The following is a 16,785-nucleotide window of genomic DNA, read 5'->3' as shown; positions in this document are numbered from 1 at the left end:
GCTCTTCCGATGATAATTTGAACCCAATGAGTGCTGCAAATTTGTATTGTGATGATGAAATTACTCCTAATCAGCATGATGAACTTACTTTATTTTTGGGGTGTGAAGAACTGTCGAGAAAAATCTCTTTGTTACATATGAGTGATCTTGATATTGATGATGTCCTGCATGGGTGTTTTTCTTATTGCATTGATAATAGCCATACAAATACTTACATACAAAATATTTTAGAAGATGACACCTTGCCAAAATATGATAGGACCGCTGTGTGTTTTCAACTAATTAATGAAAAGGAGGGGTCCTCCCAAGTTTCTTCTATTGTTTCTGAAAATAAATCAGGTTATGCGGACAAGCTACCCTTCAAGCCTCTTCCTCCTAAAGAAGGGAATGAGGAGAAGGAAGAGAAGAAGAAGAAGAAGAAGGGAACGAAGAAGAAGAAGAAGAAGAAGGAGAATAAAAAGAAAGAGGTAACGGCGTATCCCCGCGTGAATGAGATAACGCTAAGTAACCGTAAGTATGTTGCTCCTAATGATTATTGTGATAATGAATCTGAATACGATGATCTTCCTATGCCCTTTACATATATTAGCAATCATGATTTGAATGAGCGCACTACTTTTGATATTGCAAATCTCTGGGAAACTAATTCTGAAAATGATGATGATAATAATTGCCATAATGTCAGTGCTATCCATGCTTCCTCCCATAATGATATAGAAAACTCTAAGCTTGGGGAAGAGGTGTTTGAAAATCCTTTTGCTAATGGTCATTATGTTCTTGATGCATCTCCTTCTAATAACAATGATGGTGTGGACACAGATAAACCGACTGTGAAAGATAACTATTCTATTTCTTATGATGACACTTTGCCTCCAATCTTTGATGATTATTATAAAGAATGCTATGATATAGGTAATAACTATCCTTATGAAACTTGTCATAGTCATGATTGGATTACCAAAAACAATTCCCTTAATATGCAACTTGTTTACCATGTTCAAATTCTTGATAATAATCTTGCTTCAGTTACTATTAGTGAGAAGAACTCTTCTTATGCCAAAATTAATGATACTTCTATGCATATGTGACATAGGCATCCCAAATGGGCCTGCCGAAGATGGTACCCGGGGTTTACTGGAGGCCCAATACCCGAAGAATAAGAAGATTCGGAAGCCCAAGATTTACTAAGGAAAGATAGAATTGTAATAGGAAGTGTTGTTTGTAATCTGGCGGGATGAGTTAGAAACCGTCCCGGACTCTGTAAACTTGTATAGCACGAATCCCTCGGCTCCACCTCATATATAAGGGGGAGTCGAGGGACAAAGAATCGACCGAATCATTGTCTGCAAATCCTAGTTTTCACAATCGTCGAGTACTTTTCGGCTGAAACCTTCGAGATCTACTTACCCTCTACTTCTAACTAAACCCTAGCCTACAATCCATAGGCATTGACAAGCTAATCCCTTGTCAATTGGCGCCGTCTGTGGGAATTAGAGGCGTAAGGAGCTGATCTCGATGGCACGCTCAAGATCTTCGACATCGTCAACCGCAAGCAACACAATGGATCGAGGTAAACAGATCGCTACTGGTCTTGTCGATTTTGTTCCTCACCCACCCTCCCGTTTGGATGCATATGCGTATCTGGCGGAGCCCATGGAGATGACGTTCGGAAGGTTCCACTTTCGCGTCGAGAAGGAAGGATCGTATCGTGTCGAAATTCCGATTTCGTCGGGATCATCAGTGGCCGATTCCGATTTTTCAAGCTATGCATCGTCAAACGAGTCAGGAGAAGAAGAAACCTCGGCGACACGCTACGTCAGTATCAGAGCAAGAGAGAAACTCGCCAAGATCTTCAACGACATATCGTTTGAGTCATCTGCGGACTCGTATATAAGCGATGGCTCAAGCGATGTCGACAGTTACGACTTCATCGACAAATCTTTGACAGTGGGCAAGGTCTTCATCAATCTCAACGACGATGTCACCAAACCCAACATAGATCTGAGTACAAAGTATCATCAGATTTACGCCATTGAAAATCAAGAAGAGACATCTGAGGCTTTCGACAGTTTGGGAAATCCATACGTCGATCCCTCCAATCTGCGACAAGGCTTGGGCAACAAATACGTCGGGCCAGAGCCGAGAGATAGAGTTCAACTTTCACAAGCAGCGTGGGACAGAGCTGCGAGAGCTATGAACGGCACAGAACCAATGGCTACCACAGCCACACCAGAAGAATTGCAAGCATATCAATATAGGCTCGCACGAGCTGCCAGGGAATTGGAAAAACAGACAGCTGAGTTGAACAGGAGAAAGGAGGCAGCTTCTGCATCCAGCAGGAGAAGGGCAGATCTAAGTCGACAATCTAGAACTACGGGTGATAGCCATCGGGAGGCGCGGAACAGAGCAAGATCAAGGCTGCAACACATACCCGAGGCAGAAAGAGAACACTTGGTTCAAAACCTCGACATGTCCTTTATGTCGATAGATACAAGAGGAAACATCATCCCTAAGACACCAGAGGCTGGGTATATGGCGACACATGCTTTTATCCTTGCATCTAAACCACCTCCGGGTGACCCAAGGGAAACATTGTACAATATGGCGGTAGCAGGAGTTGGAGCTATGGGGACAGCGTTTATATCAACGCCTCCCGAAGGAGTGGCAAGGCAAAATAGTCCGCGACCCGCAGCAGCAACAGCGGCAGCACCTGAAGGGCCAAGTGGAGCAAGAGACACAGCAGCACAAGCAAGAGTCGACAGAGCGCGGCAAAGCAGAAGGGATCATCGGCAATCCCCAGAACTTAACGACGAAGATATGTGCGGCTTACCATGCTTCACGAGGAGAGTCCGAAAAACGCGAGTCCCCTCAGGATTCAAGTTACCCGATAATTTCAAGAAATTCGACGGCCTTCAAGATCCGTAGGATTGGCTAGTCGACTATCCGGAGACGGTGAAGCCGACAGAGGAACTAGGGCAACAGCCATGCAAAGCATCCAGGTGCACCTGAGTGGTGCCGCACGATCATGGATAAAGATACTCGCTCCAGGATCCATCGACAGTTTGGAAAGTTTCGAGGACGTGTTCGTCAAGAACTTCAGATCCACGTGCAAAAAACCCGCATCGTTAGAGGAGTTGAGAGCGTGTCGACAAAAGCCAGATGAGCCAATGAGAAAGTACATCCAGAGATGGAATATCATCAAAAACTCGGCAGAAAACATATCTGACGAGAGAGCAATAGATGCGTTTGTCGCAGGAGTCAGGCGTGGAGACTTTGTCGAGGATTTGGGAAGGACCAATCCAAGGACAGTATCCGCGTTAATGGAGATAGCAAATAAATGGGCAGATGGAGAAGACGCTGTCCACAACAAACGACACAGGTCGCCAGAGGAGGACCGTGGTCGAAACTATCAACCGAGGCGAAGATTTCCTCGGACGTACCAGAACTACGACGCTCCAGGACAAATTTCGGCAGGTTTTCGGACAAATACAGGAGGCAACAGAGATGATTACCAGAGAAGCAGTGAACAGCGAGGTGATAATAGGGATGATTCACGCAACAGGCAAAATAGTGGGCCGAGGTTTCCAAGACCTTTCGTGTCCCCCCGAGGAAATGCTGAACGGACCGTGCCGGATGCATTTCTTCCTCGACAAGAACGGGAAGAGACAGTCAGGGCACCTGCAGAAAGACTGTCGAAATTTTCAGGCAATGTTCAGATACGCAGAAAATGCTCACGCTCGAGCAGCACAGAGAAACCCTCGGGAGCCTAGGAGCGAGGTTCATCTACCGCCACCTCCCGCGATTACAGAGGACAATCGACACCAGCTAAGAATAGCGGCAGCACCTGCACCACCACCCTATGTCGATCCTAACTCCAACGGAGCAGTGTTGATGATTCAGAAGGGAAGGCCGTCCAATAGAGCTCAAAAAGTAATCTCACGACAGGTGTTTATGGCAGAGAAAATGCCTCCACCAACAGTTGAGTACCTTAATTGGTCAGGACAAGATATCGGCTTCACAATAGCAGATCATCCGCAGCAAGTTCCTCGACCAGGGCAGTCAGCACTTATTCTGCCAGCAGTTATCGCAGGATTTGATGTCTCTCGAGTGTTCATAGACGGCGGCAGCAGCTTGAACCTCATGTATGCAGATACATTGAGGAAGATGAACATATCCTTAGCAAACTTGAAACCAACAGACACAAGGTTCCACGGCATTACACCAGAGAAACCAAGTTATCCATTGGGAAAAATCAATCTCGATGTTCAATTTGGGACCCGAGAAAATTATAGAATCGAGAAGCTCGAATTTGAAGTCGTGGATTTTCCATCACAATACCACGCTCTGTTGGGACGACCAGCATATGCTAGATTTATGGCAGTACCACACTATACATACCTGTTGTGGAGGTTGCCCGGACCAAGAGGACCAATCACAGTCAAGGGAAGCTTTGCCTTAGCCGATAAGTGCGACAAGGATTTTCACAGGTTGGCAGAAACTTTCGGGATGCAAGCCGAGTACTTGGCGTCAAAAAGCATGACTGATTACGACGTACTGCCAGACGTTGGAAGGCCAAATAAAGAATCAACTTTCAACACAGAGAAAAATTCTAAGGAGGTGCAGATTCACCCGACAGATCCAAAAAAGACGACATCTATCGCAAACGATATGGATATCGCATAGGAAAGCGCTCGTCAAGTTCCTCCGTGAGAACTGGAAAATCTTTGCATGGTGTCCAGCTGACATGCCAGGAGTACCCAGGGAACTTGCCGAGCACCACCTAAATTTGGATCCAACAGCGAAACCAATCAGACAACCTTTGCGGCGTTTTTCGGAACCAAACCGCAAAGCCATGCTTTCAGAAATAAATCGACTCGAAGAAGCTGGTTTTATCAGAGAAATATCTACAGAAGCCACATGGGTAGCTAACCCAGTGATGGTGCCGAAGAAAAACACGACAGTCCTTCGCATGTGCGTCGACTTTACGTGTCTCAATAAACATTGTCCTAAGGATCACTTTCCCCTCCCAAGGATCGATCAAATTATCGACTCCACGGCAGGTTGCGAACGTCTTTCCTTCTTGGATGCATACTCTGGTTATAACCAGATCAGATTAAAAGAAGATGATGAAGCCAAGACAGCGTTTATTACACCTTACGGCGTGTTTTGCTACAAAACAATGCCCTTTGGTCTAAAAAATGCGGGAGCAACATATCAGAGGATGATGCAGAAGTGTTTAGCAACACAGATCGGGAAAAACGTGCAAGTATACATCGATGATGTCGTCATAACATCAAAAAAGGGGACAACGTTGATCGAGGATCTCAAAGAAACTTTTGACAACCTCGACAAATTCTGCCTCAAACTGAACCCGACGAAGTGTTCTTTTGGCGTCCCAGCAGGAGAACTTCTGGGGTTTCTAGTTTCGGCAAGAGGGATTGAAGCAAATCCCGACAAAATACAAGCCATAGTAACAATGAGAAAGCCAACAAAGTTGAAAGAAATACAGCAGCTAACTGGGCGATCGCAGCTTTGAGCAGGTTCGTCGCCGGAGGTTAGGAGAAAAAGCGTTACCATTTTATGCGCTGATAAAACAAGGAGATAAATTCCAGTGGAACGAAGAGGCCGACAGAGCTTTCGAGGATCTGAAGCGAAAAATCTCGACACCACCAATCCTGGTGGCTCCAAAGGAAAAGGAACCTCTCCTGCTATATATTGCAGCCACGCCCCAAGTGGTTAGCACGGTATTAGTTGTCGAAAGAGAAGAAGAAGGGAAAATCCATGGAGTGCAGCGGCCAGTATACTTCGTGAGCGAAGTCTTGTCACCTTCAAAACAAAGGTACCCTCAGTACCAAAAACTAGCATATGGAGTGTTCACGACAGCACGAAAATTGCGCCACTATTTTTCGGCACACCCGATCATAGTGGTCAATGAAGCTCCCTTATCAAATATCTTGAATAACCCGAAGCTACGGGTCGTGTCTCCCTTTGGGGAATAGAACTTTCCCTCGGGACATCACGTATGAAAAAGAAAAGCAATAAAGTCGCAAATACTGCCAGACTTCATCGCAGAATGGATGGAGTTGCAAAATACAGGACCTCCAGATTTATCGAGAACTTGGACCATGAACTTTGATGGGTCCAAGAGACTAGAAGGAGCTGGCGCAGGAGTAGTACTCATATCACCTGAAGGCGACAAATTAAAGTACATCCTCCGGATGACGTTCCTTAACGCATCTAACAATGAAGCAGAATATGAGGCTCTCATACACGGGATGAAGATGGCAAAAGCCTGCGGAGCAACTCGATTAAAAATCTTTGGCGACTCACAGTTGGTGGCTCAGCAAGTTATGAACCAATGTGATGCAATCAATGATAGCATGATGGCATACAAGGAGGTGTACAACGAGCTTGAGAAGTTATTCGATGGATGCGAAGTAAATCATATTAGCAGGTTGAGCAATGACGAAGCCGACGTTCTTGCAAACATCGGGTCACAGTGCCTTCCAATCCCGCCAGGTGTATTCTGGGAAGAGATAACAGAGAGATCCACTAAGCCAACAAAGTCAAAAAGAAGGAGAAGAAACCCTCGGGGGCTGCCAAGGAAAAGCAAGAGGACGAAGAAGAAGATCAGGACTTGGTCATGGTGATACAGATACCGTGGATGCAGCCGTACATATCATACATCATGAGGAAAGAAATACCCGATGATCCAGTTGAAGCAAGGCGAGTAATTCGACGCTCCAAAGCTTTTACGGTGGTCAAGGGAGAATTGTATAAGCGAAGTATTTCAGGCGTTTTGCAAAGGTGCGTTACACCCGAAGAAGGAAGAATAATCCTGAAGGATGTACACGAAGGAATATGTGGCCACCACGCAAGTAGTCGAGCTATCGCAGCCAAGGTTTTTCGGGCAGGATTCTCTTGGTTGACAGCACTCGAGGACGCCAAGGACATAGTAAGAACTTGCGACGCATGTCAAAGGTTCGCCGCAAAACCTCACTCTCCAGCAGCGAGCTAGCACCAATACCATTGTCTTGGCCCTTTGCTCAATGGGGACTTGATATGGTGGGTAAGTTACACAAATCCTGGCCAGGAGGAAAGGAGTACATGCTAGTAGCTGTCGATAAGTTTACAAAGTGGATAGAAGCGAAGCCGATAAATTCACCGAGATGGAGCATCCGCAGTAAAATTCGTAAAAGGCCTCGTCTTCAGATTTGGAGTGCCCCACAGCATCGTCACAGACAACGGCAGCAACTTCACATCCCATGAATTCAAAGATTATTGCGAAGAGGTGGGTATTAAGCTGAACTTTGCGTCAGTCGCACATCCTCAAACCAATGGGCAAGTCGAGAAAGCCAATGGCATCATCTGCAATGGTATTAAGAAACGCTTGTTAGGACCACTGGAAAAAGCTCGACATACCTGGCCAGAAGAACTACCAAGCGTGTTGTGGAGCATCCGAACAACACCAAACACAGCAACGCAGGAAACTCCGTTTTTCCTGGTTCATGGAGCAGAGGCAGTACTACCAATCGAGATAGAGCACAACTCTCCACGTGTCGCTGAATATGATGAAGAAACGTCGAGAAGAGTGCTAGAAGACGACGTCGACGCACTTGATGAAGCTCGAGATGACGGATTATCTCGGGTAACCAAATATCCACCGGTCTTGCAGAATTACCACGATCGACGTTTGCGGCCAAGATCTTTTCAGGTGGGAGACCTAGTTCTTCGGCTCACGCAAAAAAGTCATGAAAAACTCGAGTCACCATGGCTTGGCCCTTACATTGTCACGGAAGTAATTGGAGGAGGAGCATACAGAATAAAGGACAAGAAGACAGGGGTGGAGGAGCCAAACCCCTGGGCGTGGCGCAACTTAGGCGTTTTTACGCCTAGAGTCAAAATATAGTCTTTGTAAAGCTTCAATGTACTGAAACGCCCGCGAGTTTTCAGACGCACTCTTTTCCTTTTTCGGGGCACCGAGTGGGGCCGGAGAAGGTTTTTAATGAGGCGGGCTCGCGGTGCTGCAATATAATAAAGATAGTGACAATATAACTTTTCTTCCTTATCGACATGACCAAAGTCTTCGCTCCGACGAATTTCAATATAGTTCATCGACAAAAGGAAAAACTTGCCTTGGTATTCAAATACCTCGTGAGTCAACAAAAATACAAAATAGTGCTCAATAAAAAGCTTGGGGGCTCATATTCGCCTTAAATATATAAATGCCTTGGTTCAAAACCTCGCAAGTATACAAATATAGTAAAGAGTCACCGAAACACTCGGGGGCTAAACAAACAGAGAAATATAATGATTGCTTTACAATATAGTCATGGATTACAAAGAAGAAATATCTACAAGAAGAAACTAACTAGTCTTGATTCAATATGTCATCAAGAGTGACCCTGTTTTCCTCAGGAGCAGCACCAAGAAAATCGGCATAATGGCCATCGGCAAAAAAGTCGGCATCCATCCGAAGTAGGTCCTCAATCATTTCTTCGGCTATAGGCGTAACCTTCGTGTTAATCCTGTCAACACCAACTCTCCGCCGTTTTACTTTTTGGTGAACCTTCTCGACAACCTGGGTAAGGTCAAGCTTCGAGTGGCAGATTTGGAGCATGATAAGAGCAAATCTGGCACCAGCTACTAGTTGAGCTTTGACAAAATCATGGATACTGCGAGCATCCTTGAACCTTTCCATCAATTCAGGAAGAGTTTTTGGTTGGACGTTGCGAGGAAACATGGAGTTGTAAACCATGGACAAGGTCTTAGTACAGAAGTCGAGGAAATCGCGAGTTTGAGAGGCGCGATCTTGAAATCTGACAATTTGGCGGGTCCTTTCCGGGGTAGCCCAAAACAAAGAACCATGGTCCAAAGAGAGATTAACAAGGAGGGTTGTCCTAGCATTCACCCTCTCTTCCTCGGCAGCAGCATCAGTAAAGGCACCTATCAAAACAAAGAAGTGGAAACCTTTAAAAGACAGTAGCATGAAGATGGAAGATATCAGAGGATGAAATAGACATACCCGACATATCTGCACTGGCTTCATTCATTAATTCGAGCATGAAATTTTCTCGAATAGTCGCCTTTTCAGCATCGGAAGCAGCAATTTCCTTAGCAGCTACGGCCTCGCGAGCTTGTTGAAGAGCAATTTTTTCGGCTTCAGATGACTTACGAGATTGCTCCATCATCACAAGTGTTTGCTTCTTCGCATACTGAAGTTGTTGCCGAAGTTCATCCAGTTCTCGCGACAAGGTATCGTCAACAGGAGCGGTATCACCAAAAGCTTTCCTCGCGCGGGAAGAAGAAGGCGAAACATTGGAAGGAGCAGAAGATGGAGTATAGTTATCAAATATCAACTGAAAAATAAACAAGACAACATCAAATAACAAGCAAAGATAGAAGTCTTCATTAATCTCTTGGAATAATTACAAGGGCATTACAGTGGAGTTAAGAAAGTACGTGTCGCCAAATGACTACTTTGGCGACAGAAGCAAAAGAAACAGAAAGAAAAACAGAGGCATGCAACTAGACCTCCGGCCTCGAGGAGCTAGGAGTCGAAGCTGGCTTGATCCCCAGATACGCCAAGATCTTCTTCGTGTTGGGCTTGGCTGCCTTGATCAGCGACCTCCATCTCGAATGCTCTATCTGGCTGGTGTCGCCAACCTTCATCCAATCAAGCGTCTGTTGGCTGTCAGCAACCAGGGCAACAGTACTCTCGACAGCAACCTTCATATTCTCCTGACGCATCTTCAATCCCAGGTCTTCCGACGAATTGAAAAGCTTGGCAAGGGCAAGGAAAGTTGAAGGTTCCTCTTTCTTCGGGAAGAAGAAGGGGAACAACGCCGACAAACTCGCATTGGCATTGGCCACGCCTTCACGAATTTCGCGCCCATGGAACTCCAGAAGAGAAAGTGCATCAAGGAGAGGGTCATTGACGGGATTCTCCAGATCAAAATCTTGGTTTGTTTGGGCTGCCACACAAGACAAACCATTAGTCAAAAACCAAGAAACAGGAAGTACAATAGAAGGGGTTGATGATATTACTCAGCGTACGTCGACTTTGCGACTTCAGACGCTTGATGATCTCTTGTTCACGCACAGTTTGTGCAGTTTTCTGCTCATCTAAGGCAGATTCGGCATCTTTGAGCCTTCTCTGCAGTTCCTCGACACTAGCAGCTTTCACCTTGGCTTCATCAACCTCGGCCTTGGCTTTGCTAGCAGCAAGTTCAGCTTTCTTGCGAGCCGCCTCACTTTGCTCGAGTTTTTGAGCAAGTGCGTCGACACGTTCGTTGGCCTCTGAGAGTTTTTCTGTCGAGATATGAAAAAGAAAGAAAAGAAAGATCAAAAAATAGCGACAAGCAACATAGAAAGTCAGTGCAAAATAGCGAGTATAAAAGTCGTTACCTTCGGCTCTGGCGGCATATTCACGGTACCCAATAAATTGGGACCCGATGCGGAGAAGATCCTTGATCATAGGCTGTTCAGCGTGAACACAGTAAAAGAAACATCGGCATGAAAAAGAGAAAAGGTGAAAAAAATAAAATAAGGAAAATATAGATGTCGACAGACTTACATCATCTAAGAGCAGAGTCGACGAACTGCCCAACTGAGGGGCAGGATCAACAATCTTTTCAACCCTTGCCCTTTTTGGTGAAGGGACTCGGGGGCTTGATGGCGGAGTAGTGGTGACGACGTCTTGTTGAGGAGGCGACGTTTCTTCTCCTTCAACTAGTGTGTCTGAGGCAAGTACAGTACGTGACGTGCTTGTTCGAGGAGCCACGTCAGTAACTGGTACTTCTTCCTCCTCATCACTGATTGATCAAAAAATCGGCAGTATAAAAAGCACGACAAGATAAATATTTCGAGTACAAAAATATAGCGAGATAGGTGACTTACGAGCTGATGAGGGATTCAACATAAGGATCGTAAGCTGCCTTCGGATTAGAAGGACCAGCTTCTTCAGCCTTAGAAGTGCCAGAATCCTCGGCATCATGCCTTTTCCTTTTGTTCTTTGGGGAAACTGCAGGAGGAAGGGATTGCGTCGATTCACTGGCCTCAGATTCAACTTCCTTTTCATGGGAAGCCGCAGATTTGTGGGAACCCGCGACTTCACTTTCAGGAATAGAAGAACCTGGGGTATCTTCGGCAACGATGCCCCGTTCTTCGACTTCTCCATCCTCAGGAAGAGGAGGAAGGGAAGTCATAGTAGGATGGTTCTGCAAGAAAACAGCGACAAAAGAAAAATTAGAGTGACACAAATACAATGAGATACAGGGCAAATTCGGAACAAGATAGAAACTCGAGAAGGCAAAATACCTCGGGGAGAGGATTGGCGGAGCTGTATGGTTCCACGCGACAAGCGGAAGGAATAGGATCCTTTTTTGCCAAGCGGGAAACTCTTCGGATCAACTTCTCCAAGTCCTTTGCAGAAAGATCGTCGGAGATTCTATTGGCGTCGTTTTCACCGGAATACGTCCGGAGGATTTTTGCGAGCCTGAAGAGGCTGCACCCTAATCCTAAGGAAGTAGGCAGTAATTTGAACACCAGATAGCTCTTTGCCTCGAGTGTTTTGAAGATGACGGATACGAGCCATGAGCGCCTCTGTCGCTTTTTTCTCTTCTTCAGAAGCTTCGGCATCCCAGGAACGGCGACGCTGAATCCTGGCACTTCCGTCGAAAGGAACTATGTTGTGCTCCACAGAATTGGCGCTTTCTTCGTGGATGTAGAGCCACTTTTTGCGCCATCCTTGGACAGAATCAGGAAACTTGACGTCGAAATAATCGACATCAGTCCGAACACAGATAACAACGCCACCTATGTTATAAGTGACGTTGTGGGAGCCATTACGGCGGAGGCAGAAAATGCGCTTCCACAGAGCCCAATTGGGAGTGATTCCGAGGAAGCATTCGCAAAGTGTGATAAAAATAGAAATGTGAAGGATGGAATTGGGAGTCAACTGGTGCAGTTGAATCCCGTAAACAAAAAGAAGGCCGCGGAGGAAATCGTGGATTGGGGTTGAAAGGCCGCGGATCAGGTGATCAACAAAACTAACCCGATACTCCATTGGAGGCTTGGGGTAGCTTTCTTCGCTGGGGAAGCGGATGGCGTCCTCCTTCTTCATGAGGCCAAGCCTCTTGACATATTGGTGTCCTGGTTGGAGATTTTGGATCTCTCCCACTCAAGATCCTCGGCAGCCATCTTGGATTCCGGCGTGCTTTGTGGCGAGTCGGACGCGTGCGCGGTGGCATCAACGGCAGTGGGCGAGCAATGTATGTGCGTACGGAAGATTGAAGAGAGTTGGGCGCGGGGAAGTTATGCGAAGAGGAACAGGTGAGCGGGCGCAAGCGAGGGATGAACGAAGGTTGAAGAAGGGTTTATATAAGATTCGGGTGAAGCAGTGTGCCGTTGGATGAAGAAATCGTGTGGTGAGGATGGATCTTCTAGACACAAGGGCAAAAGAGTATTTTTACTGAAATAGGCGTTACCGTACGTGCGCCAGGAAAAGCGGAGGACGTGTGTCCACTACTTGCACGACGTGTCAACATAGTCGAAGCAATGGACCCACAGGGCAGAAAAGTCACGACTATTCGAGGAGGATGAAGTAAATTTGATTAAGGGAAGTATGTCGACAAGAAAAACGGCGACAGAAAGAATTATTCAATACCTCGGGAACCTTTGGTCAAATACAAGTTTTTGCCCAAATGCTCGGGGGCTACTTCAGGAAAAAGTAAATTTTCGAGTATGATAAATATAGAAATTGAGGGAGCCTACAACCAAGCACAAGTCCTTGGCTGTAGCCTCGGGGGCTACTCCCATCGAGAACGCTGTTCGCGCACCCGAGAGATAAAAAAAAAGAGAGAAGAAGAAAGAGATCATATTGGGAAGTAATGAAAATATAGCGACAAGGTGGACTAAAATGTTGAGCCTACAACCAAGCACAAGTTCTTGGTTGTAGCCTCGGGGGCTACTCCCATCGGGAACGCTGTTCGCGTGCCCGATGAAATTACCTACAATAGAAAAACACGAGCGTATATTTCGAGTTATAATTAACTCTACATATACTCCCATCGGGAGAACAATATAAGTCATATATGACTCGATAAAATGTGCCATTCCAACAGCCGGAAAAGCACTCGACAATATATTCTCAGAACGCCGAAGTTGCGATCAATTTCTGAATGCCGCAAATTTGCGAAGGTAAGACCCCAGATCCGTTCTGCTGGGCGTGGCATCGCCAAAGACTGCGCTCTGCTACTTTTATCCGTATCAACAGATACGAAGAAAAATCCTAACGGACGCGTTAGGTACCCGATAAATTTGACTGGGACTCGACAGAATGGTAAGACCTTAAGCGGCACCTGTCGACGTTTACACCAGTATCCCGAGATCATGTCCGGGGACGTGATTTTGAAGTAGGTTTTTGCGGATTGCCACTAGAGCAGTTAACTAGTACCTGATCCGTCAGATGAACTAGCCCCAATTACCAGTATCCCTGTACAATATAGAATTTTATGTGAAGAAATATAAAAGGTTAAAGCTTTCGAGTAAAAATAAACAATGGAGATTTTCCCTGACTCTACGATTCAAGCAAAATCTCGGGGGCTACTGACATAGGCATCCCAAATGGGCCTGCCGAAGATGGTACCCGGGGTTTACTGGAGGCCCAATACCCGAAGAATAAGAAGATTCGGAAGCCCAAGATTTACTAAGGAAAGATAGAATTGTAATAGGAAGTGTTGTTTGTAATCTGGCGGGATGAGTTAGAAACCGTCCCGGACTCTGTAAACTTGTATAGCACGAATCCCTCGGCTCCACCTCATATATAAGGGGGAGTCGAGGGACAAAGAATCGACCGAATCATTGTCTGCAAATCCTAGTTTTCACAATCGTCGAGTACTTTTCGGCTGAAACCTTCGAGATCTACTTACCCTCTACTTCTAACTAAACCCTAGCCTACAATCCATAGGCATTGACAAGCTAATCCCTTGTCAATATGAACCATGATAAGAATGTTTTAAGTGATGGGTATATTGTGGATTTCATCAATGATGCTACTGAAAGTTATTATGAGAGAGGTAAATATGGTTATATGCATCTTAATAATATTAAGTTTCCCCTCTTTATGTTGAGAATCTTGAAGTTACTCGTGTTCTATCCTCTTATGCTCGTCACTTTGTTCTTCATGAATTCATTTGTGTACAAGATTCCTCTGCATAGGAAGCATGTTAGGCTTAAATGTGTTTTGAATTTGCCTCTTGAAGCTCTCTTTTGCTTCAAATACTATTTCCCGCGAATGGATCATTAAAACTGCTGAGCCCATCTTAATGGCTATAAAGAAAGAACTTCTTGGGAGATAACCCATGTGTTATTTTGCTACAGTACTTTGTTTTATATTTGTGTCTTGGAAGTTGTTTACTACTGTAGCAACCTCTCCTTATCTTAGTTTTGTGTTTTGTTGTGCCAAGTGAAGCCTCTAATCGAAGGTTGATACTAGATTTGGATTTCTGCGCAGAAACAGATTTCTATCTGTCACGAATCTGGGCTGTTTTCTCTGTAGAAAAATCAGAAAAATATGCCAATTTACGTGCGTGTTCCTCAGATATTTACGCAACTTTCATTAGTTTTGAGTTTTCTGATTTGAGCAACGGAAGTATTTATTAGAAATTCGTCTTTACGGACTGTTCTGTTTTGACAGATTCTGCCTTTTATTTCGCATTGCCTCTTTTGCTATGTGGGATGGATTTCTTTGTTCCATTAAACTCCAGTAGCTTTGGGCAATGTCCAGAAGTGTTAAGAATGATTGTGTCACCTCTGAACATGTGAGTTTTTGATTATGTACTAACCCCTCTAATGAAGTTTATGAGAAGTTTGGTGTGAAGGAAGTTTTCAAGGGTCAAGAGAGGAGGATGATATACTATGATCAAGAAGAGTGAAAGCTCTAAGCTTGGGGATGCCCCGGTGGTTCACCCCTGCATATATCAAGAAGACTCAAGCGTCTAAGCTTGGGGATTCCCAAGGCATCCCCTTCTTCATCGACAACATTATCAGGTTCCTTCTCTTGAAACTATATTTTTATTCAGTCACATCTTATGTGCTTTACTTGGAGCGTCTGTATGCTTTTATTTTTGTTTATGTTTGAATAAATTGGATTACATCATGCTTGTATGGGAGAGAGACATGCTCCGCTGGTTCGTATGAACACATGTGTTCTTAGCTTTTAGTATTCATGGCGAAGTTTCTTCTTCGTTAAATTGTTATATGGTTGGAATTGGAAAATGATACATGTAGTAATTTGCTATAATGTCTTGGGTAATGTGATACTTGGCAATTGTTGTGCTCATGTTTAAGCTCTTGCATCATATAATTTGCACCTATTAGTGAAGAAATACATAGAGCATGCTAAAATTTGGTTTGCATAATTGGTCTCTCTAAGGTCTAGATAATTTCTAGTGAGGTGTTTGAACAACAAGGAAGACGATGTATAGTCTTATAATGCTTGTAATATGTCTTTTATGTGAGTTTTGCTGTACTAGTTCGTGCTTGTGTTTGCTTCAAACAACCTTGCTAGCCTAAACCTTGTATCGAGAGGGAATACTTCTCATGCATCCAAATCCTTGAGCCAAACAACACTATGCCATTTGTGTCCACCATACCTACCTACTACATGGTATTTCTCCGCCATTCCAAAGTAAATTGCTTGAGTGCTACCTTTAAAATTCCATCATTCACCTTTGCAATATATAGCTCATGGGACAAATAGCTTAAAAACTATTGTGGTATTGAATATGTAATTATGCACTTTATCTCTTATTAAGTTGCTTGTTGTGCGATAACCATGTTCACTGGGGACGCCATCAACTATTCATTGTTGAATTTCATGTGAGTTGCTATGCATGTCCGTCTTGTCTGAAGTAAGAGAGATCTACCACCTTATGGTTAAGCATGCATATTGTTAGAGAAGAACATTGGGCCGCTAACTAAAGCCATGATCCATGGTGGAAGTTTCAGTTTTGGACATATATCCTCAATCTCAAATGAGAAAATTATTAATTGTTGTTACATGCTTATGCATAAAAGAGGAGTCCATTATCTGTTGTCTATGTTGTCCCGGTATGGATGTCTAAGTTGAGAATAATCAATAGCGAGAAATCCAATGCGAGCTTTCTCCTTAGACCTTTGTACAGGCGGCATAGAGGTACCCCTTTGTGACACTTGGTTAAAACATGTGCATTGTGATGATCCGGTAGTCCAAGCTAATTAGGACAAGGTGCGGGCACTATTAGTACACTATGCATGAGGCTTGCAACTTATAAGATATAATTTACATGATACATATGCTTTATTACTACCGTTGACAAAATTGTTTCATGTTTTCAAAATCAAAGCTCTAGCACAAATATAGCAATCGATGTTTTTCCTCTATGGAGGACCATTCTTTTACTTTCAATGTTGAGTCAGTTCACCTATTTCTCTCCACCTCAAGAAGCAAACACTTGTGTGAACTGTGCATTGATTCCTACATACTTGCTTATTGTACTTATTATATTACTCTATGTTGAAATATCAATGAGATATACATGTTACAAGTTGAAAGCAACCGCTGAAACTTAATCTTCCATTGTGTTGCTTCAATGTCTCTACTATGAATTTATTGCTTTATGAGTAACTCTTATGCAAGACTTATTGATGCTTGTCTCGAAAGTACTATTCATGAAAAGTCTTTGCTATATGATTCAATTGTTTACTCATGTCATATACATTGTTTTGATCGCTGCATTCACT

At 44.3% G+C, this 16,785-nt stretch overlaps 1 protein-coding gene across 1 annotated transcript; it reads right to left on the bottom strand.

Moving 5' to 3' along the window:
- Nucleotides 1–9,426: 9,426 nt before the first annotated feature.
- LOC127340365 (uncharacterized) lies at nucleotides 9,427–10,368 on the bottom strand. Its single transcript, XM_071827664.1, has 3 exons — nucleotides 10,360–10,368; nucleotides 10,057–10,297; nucleotides 9,427–9,974 (listed from the first exon to the last, which is right to left on the bottom strand). The coding sequence occupies exons 1-3, from the start codon at nucleotides 10,366–10,368 to the stop codon at nucleotides 9,529–9,531; spliced, it is 696 nt and encodes a 231-aa protein (XP_071683765.1). The 3' UTR covers nucleotides 9,427–9,528.
- Between the last annotated feature and the right edge of the window lie 6,417 nt (nucleotides 10,369–16,785).

This window comes from Lolium perenne, chromosome 3, assembly GCF_019359855.2.
Source record: "Lolium perenne isolate Kyuss_39 chromosome 3, Kyuss_2.0, whole genome shotgun sequence".
Classification (NCBI taxonomy): domain Eukaryota; kingdom Viridiplantae; phylum Streptophyta; class Magnoliopsida; order Poales; family Poaceae; genus Lolium; species Lolium perenne.
This window is presented reverse-complemented; position numbering and strand designations above follow the sequence as displayed.